Here is a 17781-nt window from a genome sequence, read left to right as displayed (position 1 = left end):
AAAAAATCTCTTATCCCATTCATTACTCATTCTAAATTTTTTCACACTGGACCAAGACGGCCGGTCTGCAGCAGACCACTTCTGGCACCCAGATACTAAACAGGATTTTGCCACTGCCCTATGGAAAGATCCATTAGATAATAAATGGCATGGCCCTGATCCAGTTTTAATTTGGGGTAGAGGTGCTGTATGCATATATTCACAGAAGATGGAAGCAGCACGATGGTTACCTGAACGACTGGTCAAACAAGTAGATAACATCATCACCTCTAAATCCAGGGAGCAAAAGACCCCCTGAGAAGGCTTTCTTTCCTTTTCTTTGCAGGTAACTATGAGCACCTGGATGTGGCCATTGCTGGGGATCTCTCTCCTGATACGAAAAAATGAAGGTGGTTTCGGTAATCCCCCTGAGGCTCAGGCACTCTTACAAAAATTAACTGGTACTCCTTGTGAGTGCTGTGGTGGCACCTGGAACGGTGAGACAACCCCTCTCCTAAATGTATACTGTGGTGATAAAACAGAATACCTAGTAATGAGACAAAATGTTCATGGAGCACAGGCATGGGTCTGTAGCAAAAAGGCTAAAACTATCCCCACCTTTAATAACAAGCCTGGACCATGCCCTTGTATAGAATTCCATCCATCTGTACATAATACCTGTTATGAGCAGGTTCAACTATGCACTGGTACAGATGATAATACCTATTTTACAACAATCTTGACCAGACATTTTTTGGGAACATTTGGAGGCGAGTGGAACACAGTCCCTCAGGTCCGGGGGACCTCAAATAAATATGCCCAATCTGGCTGTCCTGATACAGTAGGAAAAACAGTTTGCTGGAATAAGATTCCACCTGTGCACGTATCTGATGGAGGTGGACCCCAAGATCAGGTGAGACAGAGTATAGTCCAAAAGCAACTGGAAAACATTGTAAACCACATGTCTCCTAAATTTAATTACCATCCAACAGCTTTACCCAAAAATAGGGATGCAAATCTAGACCCCCAAACCCTGAAAATGCTAGACATCACACATAGGTTAATCAATCTAACCCTTCTTTGGCTCAAAATTGCTGGTTATGCCTTCATTTAGGACTATCTATGCCTATTGCTATCAATATTAATTCCACTGAATTATCATCTAATAACTGCATGCCCATCATGCCTTTACCAGTACAACCTGTCTTTTCTGAAGCACCCTGTATTGTCTCCCCTTATAGAGACGACAGTTATGCTATTGATATTGGCATACTCTCTTTGACCAATTGCACTGACATCATCAATATTACTTATTCCCCGTGTGCTCCCAATGATACGGTATTTGTTTGTGGCAATAACTTGGCATATACCATTCTACCCACTAATTGGACAGGATTATGTACTATCGCCCTTTTGCTACCCGATATAGATATAGTCAATGGAAATGAATCTTTACCTATACCATCCTTTGATTATATATCTGGCTGTTCTAGAAGGGCTGTCCAATTTCTCCCCCTCTTGGCCACTCTGGGAATCACTGCTGGCATGGCTACTGGTACCGCTGGTATGGGCATTGCTGTGCATAAATATACTGAACTAGCTCAACTTATGGCAGAAGATCTACAAGCCCTATCAGGCACAGTTAGAGATCTTCAAGATCAATTAGATTCCTTAGCTGAAGTAGTACTACAGAATAGAAGAGGTTTAGATCTTCTAACGGCTAACCAAGGAGGCATCTGCTTAGCATTACAGGAAAAATGCTGCTTTTATGCAAATAAATCAGGAATTGTTTGAGACAAAATAAAGAAATTACAAGATAATCTAGAGGAAAGAAAAAGAAAAATTATGGACAACCCGTTTTGGAGCGGGCTAGATGGCTTTCTGCCTTATCTCCTTCCATTTTTAGGGCCCCTCCTTGGCTTACTAATATTACTGTCACTAGGACCTTTTCTTTTTAACAAAGTCATGGCCTTTATAAAACAACAAATTGATGCTATTAAAATGCAGCCCCTCCAGGTTCATTATCACAGACTGGCTATGGAAGATGAACCTATAACCATGACTGCTTAGGGGACTGGCTAGTCAATGATGGGTAACGAGGACCCTCATCTCAGACTTTGCTTATCCTACCAACCTAAGACAGGAGCCCGGTCAGATAGCTACCATGTATCCCATGACGGGTAAGGAGGATCAGCGGAGATGGTAAGCCGGTCCCAACCTAAGACAGACACAGTCACCCCGCCCTCTCGGTCGAGAGCTGGCAAAACTTTAAAAGTAAAATGTACATTTAAAAATATAAAAAAAAGGGGGACCTGTGGAAGGCTGACACCACAGCATCTATTTTACAGGCCAAGTGCTATTTTCAGTACTAAAAGACTTAAGTTTCTATTTCCCTGCAAACGCCAGGTCTCATCTCGTAAATCACGTGAGCAAAACTTGGAAACTTGCCATTGGGAACTTATCTCTGCCACGGCCAGGTTGCTTGGATACCTGGTGATGCAAACTTCCTCCTTCACCTACCCTTACATACCCTGGAAGAACTTTGCAATAAACGAGACTTGATCACTCCTGTCTTGTCTCCATTCTTCGCGCTCCTTGCCACTTCCCATTCTCACCCCCTCCTCCAGGTATCCCTGTCGACTGACCCGTGGGCCGGGTGACTCTGGAAAACCAAGGTGGGAGGATTTCTTGAGCTTAAGAGTTCTAGACCGGCCCACATAAAGAGTAAGACCCCTGTCTCTACTAAACATAGAAAAATTAGGCAGGTGTTGTGGTGGGTATCTGTAGTCCCAGCTACTAGGGAAGCTGACACAGGAGGATTTGACGTTGCAATGAGCTACCAGGACGCCACTGCACTCCACCCAGGGCTTAAACTCTGTCTCACGAAGAAACAGATCCAGATGCTCTCATTTCTTTTCATTTTATCTTGCATCAACATAATCTCAGTGCTGAAGATATTACTTTAAGTGGCACTTTTTAACAAGTTGTAAGTATTATTATATTCATGCAAATGCAACAGAGTATCATCAGTTTCATAAAATGCTAAAGTTGAAAGATGAGGTGTTTGGTAAGGACTTGCAGATTTAGCTAAAATTTTATCTCTGCGAGAACAGACTATAAATTTTATGAAGTACAGAATTGACAATGTAAATTATTGAAAGAAAATTTCTATAGAAATACAGCATTTCTGTGTTATATCAAAAGGACTTGAATATTTTTTTATTTTAATTTTTATTTATTTTTATTATTAAATCATAGCTGTGTACATTAATGCAATCATGGGGCACCATACACTGGTTTTATAGACCGTTTGACATATTTTCATCACACTGGTTAACATAGCCTTCCTGGCATTTTCTTAGTTATTGTGTTAAGACATTTATATTCTACGTTTACTAAGTTTCACGTGTATCCTTGTAAGATGCACCATAGGTGTGGTCCCACCAATCACCCTCCCTCCGCCCATCCTCCCCCCATCCTTCCCTCCCTCTCCCCCTTCACCATATTCTTAGGTTATAACTGGGTTATAGCTTTCATATGAAAGCTATAAATTAGTTTCATAGTAGAGCTGAATACCTTGGATACTTTTCCCTCCATTCTTGAGATACTTTACTAAGAAGAATATGTTTTAGCTCCATCCATGTAAACATGAAAGAGGTAAAGTCTCCATCTTTCTTTAAGGCTGCATAATATTCCATGGTGTACATATACTACCATTTATTAATCCATTTGTGGATCGATGGGCACTTGGGCTTTTTCCATGACTTAGCAATTATGAATTGGACTGCAATAAACATTCTGGTACAAATATCTTTGTTATGATGTGATTGGTTTTCTGGGTATATACCTAGTAGAGGAATTATAAGATTGAATGGCAGATCTATTTTTAGATCTCTAAGTGTTCTCCAAACATCTTTCCAAAAGGAATGTATTAATTTGCATTCCCACCAGCAGTGTAGAAGTGTTTCCTTTTCTCCCCATCCACACCAACATCTCTGGTCTTGAGATTTTGTGCTATGGGCTAATCTTACTGGAGTTAGGCGATATCTCAAAGTAGTTTTAATTTGCATTTCTCTGATGATTAAAGTTGATGATCATTTTTTCATATGTCTGTAAGGCCATGCACCTGTCTTCTTCAGAGAAGTTTCTCAAGTCCCTTGCCTAGCCTGCGATGGGATCACTTGTTCTTTTCTTGCTTATACATTTGAGTTCTCTGTGGATTCTGGTTATTAAACCTTTGTCGGAGTCATAACCTGCAAATATCTTCTCCCATTCTGAGGGCTGTCAGCTTGCTTTACTTACTGTGTTCTTGGCTGTGCAGAGCTTTTTTTTTTTTTTTTTTTGGTAAAATGGATTTTATTTATTTATACTTAGACTGTGCAAACTGCTACTGATACACAATGCAGCCAAACAACACATCTTTCTACAAAATAGTAGAGTAATGAACAAATCAAGGGTTGTAGTAAAACAGAGCAAAAGAGGGTAGAGAAAATCCATGAAGTGCATTCTAGCTAACACTTCATCTGGATAGTTGAGGATTTTAATAAGGAAATCCCTTTATTCCTCAAAGTAAAAGTGGGCCTCTTTGTCCACTTCCCTGGCAGTGGAGGCCAATTCGGTGTCCATGGCGAACGTTTCTTGCTCTTACTCTATAAACCTACCTTTCTCTTCCTCAATAAAATTTGTTTCATGCTTGCCAAAAAAAAGGAAAAGTAAACCTATCATTTGAACCTGCAATCCCACTACCAGCTATCTACCCAAGACTTTTTACCCTAAGGAAGGACATTTGTACTCAAATGTTTATAGCAGCATAATTCACAAAGCAAAGATACAGAAATAAAACAATCCACATCTCCTTCAACACATGGATTAATAAACTGTGGTGTAGGTACAGTATTCCAGGTGTGGAATACTATTCACCCACAAGAATAGATGGAGATTTTGCATCTTTTTCAACAACGTGGATGGATTTGGAGAACATTTTCCTGAGTATCACAAGAATGGAAAAACAATACTCACATGTACTCAATACCACTTTGAAACAAGAAGATTAAGAATCACAGACCCACATGAGAGAACATCTCAAATTCAAAAAGAGAGGGAGAAAGGATTCAGTAGCTTCCCACCAGAGTGCAGGACACAGCTACAACTCTGCCTTTAACCTTTCATGTGTAAATGATATAACCTAATGGTTACATAATTTACCTTTTGGTTTTGTCCATCTCCAAAGCAGTCACCTCTAACCACAGACAATTACAATTAATTGGAAATAAAAATAAAAAATAACCTTGCCTTTTAAGTATTCACTTGTGAGAAAAAAAAAAGACCTTTTTTTTTTTCAGAAAGTGGGAATAATCCTTCACACATCCAGAAAGTGGGAATAATCCTTCACACATCTTTGTATTTTTTTACTTTCTAAAGCTATCCAAACTAGTTATTGTAACTACTTTATCTACAACCAGAGACATCTTCTATTATGTTGTCCATAGCAGCCAAGGTTATTGAAACCTCTGATTAGACTCCAATCTTGCAATAGGCACACTGAGAGCCAGAACAGAGGCAGAACAGTTTCTCTAAAATAAAAACATAAAAATTAGCCAGGTGTGGGGGCTCAAGGGCTCAAGGGCTTGAGCACTTTGGGAGGCCGAGGTGTATTGGTAGATTGCTTGAGCTTAGGAGATTGAGAAAAACCTCAGCAAAATCGAGACTCCATCTCTACTAAAAATAGAAAAACTTGCCAGGCTTTGTGGTGATTGCCAGTAGTCCCAGGTACTTGGGAGGCTGACGTAAAAGGATTGCTTGAGCCCAAGAGCTTGAGGTTGCTGTTAACTATAACACCATGGCACCCTAGCCAGGGTGACAGTAAAATTGTCTCAAAAAAAAAGACTGAAAATAAGATAGAAAAATCCTGGGCGGAAAGGATTTAGCCACTGCTCAGACTAAGACTGAGTAATACACCCATCTTCACACATCCTTAGGCTGCATATTCATTGAGTAATTTAGGAATAAATCCATGGTTTGTGGGGAGCTAAAATACTTAGTGGTTTGATGGATTACATTATGGCTTTCTCCAGCAGCTTCCAAGGCAATTTCCAAATCACTGGCAAGAAAATTTTGCTGGACCTGCAGGCAGGACTGTAAAGGCTCCTCCCCACAGTTAAAGAAGGGATTGTTCCGGGCGGCGCCTGTGGCTCAGCGGGTAGGGCGCCGGTCCCATATGCCGGAGGTGGCGGGTTCAAACCCAGCCCCGGCCAAAAAAAAAAAAAAAAAAAAAAAAAAAAAAAAAGAAGGGATTGTTCCAGGCCTGACTATTCCAGGCTTGGGTGCACCAGGTCTGACTGTTCCAGGAATGGTTACTCCAAGACTGGCTGCTCCAGGTTTGGTTACCCCAGGTCTGGTTGCTCCACACTGGAAGGTTTCCGGATGTGTTCATCAGGCACGCCTGGTGATAGGAAGAGTAGAAGCTTGGGTATTCCACGGGTGCTGAGGCTTTCTGAGCCTGAGTCATACTGTTGGTGTTCTTTAGCCAGTTGTTTTTCTGCCATCTCTTAGATTTCATTCACTGGTTCTGGAACCAGGTTTTAACCTGTTTATAGCTGAGGTTCAGGATGTTGGAAAGTTCTTGCATCTGTTGGAGGCTGAGGTATTTCTGTCTCTGAAATCTATCATTGAGTATACACAGCGGGGTGGTAGAGAACACGGCTCTGGTCTTCTGTTTCATGACCTGGACCTTACCTTCCTTCTTCACTACACTCTTCTCTACAGAAGTGGGCTATTAAGAAGGGGAAAAAGTCAAGAGCTGAACTGTTAAAAAAAAAAAAAAAAAAACGCTAACACTTAAAATACCTAAATAGAATCTACAGAAAAAGATCCAAAAGCCAGGAGGAAGAGTGTCCTCTCCACAACAGCAGGAGGCAACCACCTCAATCCAGTAAAATCTGTGCAGAAGCTTTTTTAGTTTGATCAAGTCCCAGTAGTGTATTTTTGAAGCTGCTTCAATTGCCCAGGGGGGTCCTCCTCATAAAATATTCACCCAGACAGATTTCTTCAAGAGCTTTTCCTGCACTCTCTTCTAGTATTTTTATAGTTTCATGTCTTAAGTTTAAATCTTTTATCCAGTGAGAGTCTATCTTAGTTAATGGTGAAAGGTGTGGGTCCAGTTTCAATCTTCTACAGGTCGCCAGCCAGTTCACCCAGTACCATTTGTTAAATAGGGAATCTTTTCCCCACTGAATGTTTTTAATTGGCTTGTCAAAGATCAAATAACGGTAAGTAGCTGGGTTCATCTCTTGGTTCTCTATTCTGTTCCAGACATCTACTTCTCTGTTTTTGTGCCAGTACCATGCTGTTTTGATCACTATCGATTTATAGTATAGTCTGAGGTCTGGTAGCGTGATTCATCCTGCTTTATTTTTATTTCTGAGTAAGGACTTGAATATTTCTTTGCAAGGCAAAACTAAGTCTATATCCAGAAGGTGCCAAATATATATACACATTTTTAAAAAGGAAAAAATTGTATAACAATTATAATAATAAATACTCATAACAAAAGATGGATATAAGTCACATTTGACTTCTGCAATTTAAGAGGTGCTCAAAGAGGTTACTATTTGTGTCCAGACACTTCTAATTATGGTGAACTACTGCTTGAGCAATGTTGACCAAAGGACTTGTTGCTAAATGAGGCTTCCTGGATCTTCCCTTTTTTTGTTTTTTGAGACAGAGTCTTGCTATCTCAGCCTGGTGCCATGTTGTCATTTCTCACAGCAATCTCAAACTCTTAGGCCTCAGCCTCCCAAGTAGCTGGAACAATAGATGCCTATCACAGTGCCCGGCTAGTTTTCTATTTTTAGTAGAGATGGGGTCTTGTTCTCGCTCAGGCTGGTCTTGAACTCCTGAGCCCAAGCAACCCACCCACCTTGGCCTCCCAGAGTGCTAATTCTATAGCCTGACCTCCAAGATCTTCCCTATGCACACAGTAACAGTATGTCTAGAATTAATCACAAATGCATGCAATTGTAAGGTGTGTTGGAAGTTCTTTTGCATATTCACACCTCCATTGTCCCACTTCCACAACATTCTGGAATTTCAAATACCACTTTAAAAGGTGTTGCACCCAACCACGCTTCTGCCATTTTCTTTGTCCTGCCTCTCACATGGTGATGCTAGCATTCATTTGATTAATGCCATCTTTTGAATAAATATCATACTACACATTGCTAGAATAATTCAATTTAACTTTGAAAAGTAAATACATAGATAATGTTGCTTAAAATGTATATACCTTTTTTTGGCATCTCAGGAGAGTAAGTGGCAAAAAAAAGAAAAGAAAGAAAAATATCCAAGCATTTCCAAAACATCTATCCTTTCTCAAAACACTTGCTCAAAAGGAAATTTTGGATGAACATATTTCCCAGTTAGCAAAGGTCATTAATTAGCAGGATGATATATGCAAATAATCTGAAGAATACACAGTTGTTATAGACCTATTAACTGGAGAATAAAACAAAAGGTTCACTGACTCTGAGAATCATGACATCATACTCAAATGAACATTTCAGCTTCACCTAGTAGATATCACCACAGCACATAAAAAACTACAGATGGAAATGATTGAGCTCTCAGAGGATAACATCGTATAGTCATCGTTTAATGCTAAGAAAGATCCGATTTAAACATGGAAAAATGCAGTAACATACTTAGACCTTCTGAAAAATGCTTTCTTGCTTTCAACCACTTATTGCTGTGACTCTACAGTCTCTTACCTAACCTAAATCAAGACACACTTAAGATCACAAATGACTGATACCCATCTAAAGCTGCTGTCGCCTACCCCTAGGCCTCGGACTGGTACTGGTCTGTGGTTTGTTAGGAACTAAACCGCATAATAGGTGAGCAGCAGGCAAGCTTCATCTGTATTTATAGCCGCTCCCCATCACTCACATTACCACCTGAGCTTCACCTCCTATCAGATCAGTGGCTGCATTAAATTCTCATGGGAAAGTGAACCCTACTGTAAACTGCACATATAAGGGGTTTAGGTTCCATGCTCCTTATGAGAATCCAATGCCTAATTATCTGAATTGGAGATGTAATGCCCGTGAATCATCCCAAAACCATCTCCAGCCCACCCAGTCTATGTAAAAATTGTCTTCTTCATGAAACTAGTACCTGGTGCACAAAAGGTCGGGCACTGCTGTTGTAGTGCATCAGCTTGAAACTAGACCTCCATGCTGCAAGCAAACATTCAAATGCTTTCCAACAAAAAGCAGACACAACGAAGTCATTAATGTGTTAATTAACTTTATTATTATTTTTTTGAGACAAGAGTCTCACTTTGTCACCCTCAGTAGAGTGCTGTGGCATTATAGCTCACAGCAGCCTCAAACTCTTGGGCTCAAATGATTCTCTTGCCTCAGCCTCCTAAGTAGCTGGGACTACAGGCACCTGCCACAATGCCTGGCTATTTTTGTTTTTAAGAGATGGGGGTCTCTCAGACCTCTGAGCTCAGGGCAATCCATCCGCCTCAGCCTCCCAGAGTGCTGGGATTATAGCACTGTACCCAGCCATAATAGTTAACTTTAAAATTAACAAAAAGTTTTCATTTTATAAAATTATATTCAGTATAGGCTCAGTGCCTGTAGCACAGTGGTTAGGTCACCAGCCACATGCACTGAGGCTGGAGGGTTCAAACTTGGCCAGGGCCTGCTGGACAACAATGACGACTGCAAGAAAAAAATAGCTGGGTGTTGTGGTGGGCACCTGTGGACCCATCTGCTTGGGAGGCTGAGGCAGGAGAATCGCTGCCCTCTACCGAGGGCAACATAGTGAGACTCTGTCTCAAAAAAAAAAAAAAAAAATTATTCAGTATGTAGTAGGTAGATTTTTATAAAATAATGTACATTTTTAAGTATATCTAATTGAAGTTTCTTGGATGCAGCCTTATTTCATTATAGCTAAATAAATATGGCTTTCCAACACAAAGGGCTCTTCTCCACTCTGTCCTAATACAATTTAAGTTGTGTCTTTGTAAGAAGAGATCAGGACACACAGAGAAATGGGTGTGTTCAGGGGCACATACACACCTAAGGATGACCATGTAAGTTCACAGACACCTGCAATCCAAGGACAGGCTTCAGAAGAAACCAAACCTGTTGACACCTTGTTCTTGGACTTCTAGCCTCCAGACCTGTGAGAAAATAAGCTTCTGTTGTTTGTGCCATCCTGTCTGTAGTATTTAGTCATGGTAGCCCTAGCAAACTGATGTAGTGATACTATATCCATCAAATCCACACATACATGGGAATAGGGGCAATTACCAATAGCAAATGACTTCCACACTGCTATCAGCATCTACTTAGGAAGACACAATGGAAGCAATTGGGAAGGGGATGCGTGATGGACCAGGGAAGAAAAGAACCCCAAAATAGCCAATATGGATTCACCAGAAAACATAGCGGGCCATTATGAAAACAGAAGCTAAAACTGGGAAGAATTGTGCTTGGGCCAATAGCCACAAATAGCTACTGAGTACTTGAAATGTAGCTGATGTGAACTGAAACATGTATATACAAGTTAAAAAATTTGCTTTCAAAGAATTAGTATGAATTTGCTACTAATTCTTTGAAAGGTAGCAAATTTTTTAACTTGTATATAAAGTTAAATGTAATGTAATGAGACATTTTGTAATGTAAAATGTCTCATTAGTAAGTTTTCTAGCTGAGCATGCTGGCACATGCCTGTAGTCCCAGCTACTCAGTGGCTGAGGCAGAAAGACCATTAGAGCCCAGGAATTTAGTCCAGCTTGAGCAATATGGCAAGACTATATCTATCTGATTAAAAATCATAAAACATAATAATTTTCCTATGCTCATTACATAATGAAATAAACTATTTTTGACATTTTAGACCAATAAAAATAATGATTAAAATTAATTTTACTTTTTTTTGGGCGGCACCTGTGGCTCAGTGGGTAGGGCGCTGGCCCCAAATACCAAAGGTGGCGGGTTGAAACCCAGCCCCAGCCAAACTGTAAAAAAAAAAAAAATCCAGGCGTTGTGGTGGGCACCTGTAGTCCCAGCTACTCAGGAGGCTGAGGCAAGAGAATCGCCTAAACCCAGGAGTTGAAGGTTGCTGTGAGCTATGATGCCACAGCACCCTACTGAGGGCGACAGAGTGAGACTCTGTCTCAAAAATATATATATATGTATATATATATAAATTAATTTTTTTCTTATATTTTTTAATATGGCTAGAATATGTTTAATTACATTTGTGGCTCACATTAAATTTCTGAATCAATGCTTTTCTAGGGCTGTAACTCAGAACACTTAGTGCACTGTGGTGGCAGTATACCTCAAATGCAAGCCCAATTCTTTTGACTATTAAACCATATAAAATGAAAGCCTATATTACAAGCTTGCACAGATAGTTTAGGGCATAATCTCTAAAATAATACGTACTCTATTTTAGCAGTTTGAAGGACTTGCCTCTAGGAGAATATTAATCTCTGAAGAAGGAGAAGGAAGAGGCAAGGAAAGAAGAAAAGAAAAGTTGGAGGAAAGGGCAGGGGCAGGGAAGAGGGTCAATGGGACAAAGAAAAATCACTGATTTCTCAGTTATCTTCTCCTATTTAAGAATAAGAACATTCTAAAAAATAGGCTTCTACAGGAAGCATTATAAAGGATTTCTTCCTTTATTTGAATATTGGGAGCATACTTAATAAAAATAATTTCTGCAGTTGTTTTTAACTTAAGACCATTACACTTCACTGTGGTACACTCACAATTTATAAAAGAAAAAAAATACATATATATATACCCACACACATATGAATGGTCTCCAAGGCTTATTTGGCTTTATGTATTTGTTCCTCTGAAGTCAAAAATTAGTCACTTGGGGGCTTCTGCTTTTGCAAAGCACCACAAGTTAGGGATATCACTGATAGACACAGATGTGTTTCTCAAATACAATAAGACACTGTTTTATATAATCCCACCAAGTATTCTATTCTGCTTCCACAGTCTTAATCACCACGGTAACCAGAACTCTGCAAGTATTTGGGCTTTTGATCATTTTCTCAGAGTATTCAAAGCTTTTTGTAAGATTATTCTTATTTCATTACTATTGTAACTACATGCAAGAGCTATTATAAGCACAATATTCATTTTATCCATTTCTTATTCTCTGTACTAATTTTCTTACACGAGAATAGAAAGAAAAGATAAACTACTGTGCACATACTGTAAGAAGGTATTTTTAGTCAAGAAAAATACTACATTAGCTGAGCCTAATGATCGAAGTGGGACTGTGAGACAGTCGGAACCTCTGGGTTTGTGCCACAGCCCACCATGGTGCTGCTGGACCCACTCTTCTACAGTCTGGTGGCTACCTGGTATAGATACCCCAGCTGTCCCCGGAGCTGCTGGCAGCTGGGGTCCCTCGCCAGCAGTGGGGATATGCCAGTACCTGAAACTCTTATAAATGTGATTGCTAAATACGACAACCACCATTCAGAGTCTCTTTCTAAATCTCAAGGTTTTCCCTGGGTAATCTTAACTATTGGCCACAGGATCAACTGCCTGTAGTCACCAGTACAGTGTACAATGCAGTAGCAAACCTCTGGAAACCATGGCTAGATGAAGAAGCTGTGTGTACTTTAAGGAGAAGTGACTTTTATTCACAGAAACTTACAACTAATCTGAACCTTAGGATTACTGGTCTAAAAACAAATTGTACTACAACCCAAATATGGAACAAGACTAAGCCATCAGCGGCGCCCGTAGCTCAGTGGGTAGGGCACCAGCCACATACACATCGGCTGGTAGGATAGAACCCAGGCCAGCTAAACAACAATGACAACTGCAACATAAAAACTGCCAGGTGTTGTGGCGGACGCCTGTAGTCCCAGCTACTTGGGAAGCTGAGGCAAGAGGATCACTTGAGCCCAAGAGCTTGAGGTTGCTGTAAGCTATGACGCCACAGCATTCTACCCAGGACAACAGCTTGAGACTCTGTCTCAAAAAAAAAAAAAAAAGACTAAGCCAGCAAATCAGTTTGAATAGCTAGAAAGTACACTGAACAGCTCTCAGCAAAATAAATAGCAGGTGTACATCATAACACGTGTTCCAGTGGGACATTTGCCTCATATAAAGAGCACCACCTCAGTGAGAGAATACAATAATGAGAAGTTGATAAATATTTTTAGAAAATACAGGGTTGGGGTGGCACCCGTGGCTCAAGGAGTAAGGCACCAGCCCCATATACCCGGGGGTGGCAGGTTCAAACTCAGCCCCGGCCAAAAACTGCAAAAATAAAAAATAAATAAATGAAGTTTACAAACACAAACTGATAAAAAAAAAAAAGAAAGAAAGAAAATACAGGGTTATTACAGGACAATTTTATGGACACATTCATGGAGATAGCATTATGGTTGTTTCAGACACAAAAGGAAGTCCAATAACTTCTTTGTGGCTCCTGCCATTACACCAGTGAAAAATGTTTTAGCAAAACAGACCAATAATCTGGTATCAGATCCTAGTAATTATAAATTATTGCATATGTTGCAGGATTCCTTGCACCTGACTGAGATAAATCTAAAGGGAGAGTCCAAATGGGAGATGGTGTATAACCTGACCCAGACCTATGGCACCAAAGATTTGCAGCTGGCAAGTTTATGTGGATTAGCTAAACAATTTACAATTCTAGAAAGTAATCAGTTTATAAATGTTACAATTATAAAATAATACAATTATTTCTTTGTGAGTTACAACATCAGTGTAATTTACGATGGCATACCTTATGTACGGCCTTTCAAATTTGTGCAATTATGAATCTTGATAATATATCCTATGTAGATTATCTCAAATAACATTATAGAAAGCACAATCGCTGGCTTGGCGCCCAAAGCTCAGTAGTCAGGGCACTGGCCATATACACTGGGGCTGGCCTGGGCCTGCTAAACAACAATGACAACAACAACAAAAAAAATAGCCAGGCATGTGGCAGGCGCCTGTGGTCCCAGCTACTTGGGAGGCTGAGGCAAGAGAATGGCTTAAGCCCCGGAGTTGGAGGTTCCTGGTTGCTGTGATGCCATGGCACTCTAGGTGACATAATAAGATTCTGTCTTAAAAAAAGAAAAAAAAAAAAGCACAATCACTAGTATTTTGCAGTTCATGTTCACAGAAAATGTAACATTGCTCAGTTTATGAGATCAGCTTGTGGGACTTTATGTAAGTCTTTGTGAATTACTGTGTTGGCAAGCAGAATTTGTGTTTTTACTTTCTTTTTGTGAAGTGTAAATGTAGATATCATTAACATTCTACGTTTTTATAATATTAAATATATTTAAACTGCCCATTAATAGAATGATGCTTGAATATAAATATCTTTTTATCTTAACTTCCAGTTTATATAATTATAGCTATACCCTTGCTGAAATTGTGATTTATACAATAAAGCAAAGAACTTCTCCCTAGGGGGAGAAAAACAGATATTCATTTTCTGGGAAAATGAAAGGCTCAGACACTCTGATGAACAGTTTAACATAACATGGAAAGATTTACCACCAAGAGTAAAAAGATAATTTATTATATCCCAAATAAGACATCATACAAAAAATCTCAAGTTTTTCATGGACTAGAAGTGTACTTTTTCACTCTGTCTATAAAGAGTTCAAAAGTCGCAGTGAGAGGGAACACAAAAGAGGTTTGTGAGGTGCTAGGTGTTCTATTTCTTCATCTGTGTACAAAGTACAGGTCACACGGATGTGCTCAGTTTCTAATAAACACTTAGCGTATGTGCATTTTTCTTCAAGTATATATTATACTTCAGTACTGAATTTAATATCCATTTCATGAACAGAAGAAAGAGAAAACAAAGGAAAGCCATCAAACCAGACAAGCCAGGAGGTAGGAAGGGTGGCTAGGAGGGCCCTATTCAAGCTGGATCCCATTTCATCCCATTTCCCCAAACTACAATGCCAGTCCAAACTACTATCAATATAGTTCTTGTTTCGGCTCAGCTCCTGTAGCTCAGCGGCCAGGGCACCAGCCACATACACCACAGCTGATGGTTCAAATCCATCCTGGGCCTGCCAAATGACAACTAAAACCAAAAAGAAAAAAATAGCTGGGCATTGTGGTGGGTGCCTGTAGTCCCAGCTACTTGGGAGGCTGAGGCAAGAGAATCTTTTAAGCCCAAGAGTTTGAGGTTGCTGTGAGCTATGACGCTACCGCACTCTTCCCAGGGCAACATAATAAGACTCTGTCTCCAAAAATATTTCTTGTTTCTATAAACACCATGATCCTATTCAGACCAACACTGATATAAGGGGATGATAACCAAAAACAAATCTTCTCTTAATTATTCCAAAGGGACTCTTGTCTCTTTCAAAAGAAATGCTAAAAATATGTGTATTCTTTTATTGCAACCATCCTGGTAGATTTGAAGTATATCTTATTATATTTTTGATTTGCATTTCTCTAATGGCTAATAGTGTTGAGTATATTTTCCTGTGATTATTGATCCTTTGTAAATCTTTGGAGAAATGTCTCCTCGTTGGATCACATATGCATTCTTTTTTTTTTTTTTTTTGGGGGGGGGGTTTCTTTTTTTTTCACATATGCATTCTTTAGTTCCTTGGACCTAAGAAGTATATAATCAGACATAAATCAGAACGGGTGTGAATAATACATATAAAACCATCTAATGAAATAGCTATTCTCAACTTCAGTAAACCAATATAAATTATCCTCCTTTCTTATTGTTTCTTCATCTAAGAATAAAAAAAAAGTTTCAAAGAAAAAAAATCATGATCACTTTTCCTTTTTCTTTTTGAGACAGAGTCTCACTTTGTCGCCCTCAGTAGAGTGCCATGGCATCAAAGCTCAGAGCAACCTCTAACTCTTGGGCATAGGCGATTCTGTTGCCTCAGCCACTCGAGTAGCTGGGACTACAGGTGCCCACCGCAAAACCCAGCTATTTTTTGTTGCAGTTGTCACTGCTGTTTTAGCTGGCTGGGGCCAGGGTCGAATCTGCCATGCTCGGTAGATGGGGCTGGTGCTCTACCCACTGAGCCACAGGTGCCTCCCCACAATCACGTCTACTGTAGAAATTTATAACATTCTATCCATAACATTCAGAAACTTAGCACACATCAAACAAAGGGGAAAAATGCAGGGCTAGAGGAAAGGTTAAAATACCAAGAGTCCACTAACCTTAACCCATTGAATAGTTGCTTAGATTTATCCAGAAGATAACAAAAATCTGTAACTGTTTTCCTCTCTCCCTGTGGGATATCATCTTCAGCACCTCCAGAGGACATGATTTCTTTAAGAGCAAATTCAGTCCTGTAAGAAAAAATATGTTCATTCACCTGTTACATAAAAATAAAAAGAGAAACAGACCTTAGTTATATCATATACCATCTGATAGTGTTTTTTCCCCCCTAAGAATTCTTCTGATTATTATCAAATCATCAAAATAATGTAAGTGTAAGATTTGTGGGGAAATAATCTCTTGTCATTGGTAGAAATAAAATTGGTACAGCTATACTGACAAACAATTTTTTTAATATTCTTTCATCTAATAAACATTTGAGTACCCAGTATGTTCTGGGTACTCCTCTACAGTATTAACAATCTAAAAATATTGATTCCTTTCACCTCCATGTCCTTTTGATCCATTATGCAAATCCATCCTGGTAAACGATTCTACAAATAGAAAACGCATTACCCATACTCACTTTAGTATCATAACATTTACAAACTGAAAACAACCTCAAGGCCTCAAAGAGGGAAATAGTTAAGTACTTCACATAATACTAACCAATGTACTCTATCCTAGCACTAATGTACAATTATATTTAAGAAAAAGAGGCAATGAGATGAGGACATATCAGTATAAAGAGGATATAAAATCATACACACATAAACAGAGGCATATATTAAAATTATATTTGGCTAGGCACGGTGGCTCATGCCTATAATGGGAGCACTTTGGGAAGCTGAGGCAAGAGGATCACTTAAGGACAGGAGTTCTTAAGCCTGAGCAAGGGGGAGACCCCACCTCTACAAAAAACAGAAAAATTAGTTGGCCTTGGTAGTGCACGCCCATAGTCCTGGTGACTAAAGCAGAAGGATCGCTTGAGCCCAGGAGTTTGAAGTTGCAGTGAGCTACTATGAAGCCACTGCATTATAGCCTGGCAAGAGTGAGACTCTATTTATTGAATCCAAACTTTCTCCATATATAATCAATATTAAGCAGCCATTTTAAAAAACAATAAGTTGCCAGCCAGTATATATGGCATGAACTTAAACTAAATTTTAAAAATTAATTTTTGTTTAAACATAGAAATCCCTTACTGATCTGAACAATATGATATCTTCCCACACTATAATAGTTGGAGATGCTAACACCTCCTTGGCAGTACTAGACAGATCCTCCAAGCAGAAACTAAACAAAGAAATAATTGACTTAAATAAGACCTAGAACAAAGGGACTTAACAGACATTTATAGAACACTTTATTGTAACAAAACTGAATACACATTCTTCTCATCAGCCCACAGATCATCTTCCAAAATTGATCATATCTTAGTTCATAAGGCTAACCTCAACAAATTCAAACAACTAGAAATTATCCCCTGTATCTTGTCAGACCATCATAATAAAAGTTGAACTCAACAGCAACAGAAATCTTCATACTGGGCGGCACCTATAGCTCAAAGGAGTAGGGCGCCAGCCCCATATACCAGAGGTGGTGGGTTCAAACCCAGCCCTGGCCAAAAACTGCAAAAAAAAA

At 39.4% G+C, this 17781-nt stretch overlaps 1 protein-coding gene and 2 pseudogenes across 1 annotated transcript in view; 1 reads left to right on the top strand and 2 right to left on the bottom strand.

The window, feature by feature from the left end:
* SCAI (suppressor of cancer cell invasion) overlaps positions 1-17781 on the bottom strand; it is a 187022-nt gene that overhangs the window by 101267 nt on the left and 67974 nt on the right. Inside the window, exon 3 of the mRNA XM_053562531.1 lies at positions 16197-16328. Within this exon, the coding sequence (XP_053418506.1) occupies positions 16197-16328 (132 nt within the window). The remainder of the gene's footprint in view (positions 1-16196; positions 16329-17781) is intronic.
* LOC128567712 (homeobox protein NANOG-like) lies at positions 5944-9189 on the bottom strand (annotated as a pseudogene).
* On the top strand, positions 12438-15665 carry LOC128567675 (acid sphingomyelinase-like phosphodiesterase 3a; annotated as a pseudogene).

The sequence above is a fragment of the Nycticebus coucang genome, chromosome 2 (genome assembly GCF_027406575.1).
Source record: "Nycticebus coucang isolate mNycCou1 chromosome 2, mNycCou1.pri, whole genome shotgun sequence".
NCBI lineage: Eukaryota > Metazoa > Chordata > Mammalia > Primates > Lorisidae > Nycticebus > Nycticebus coucang.
This window is presented reverse-complemented; position numbering and strand designations above follow the sequence as displayed.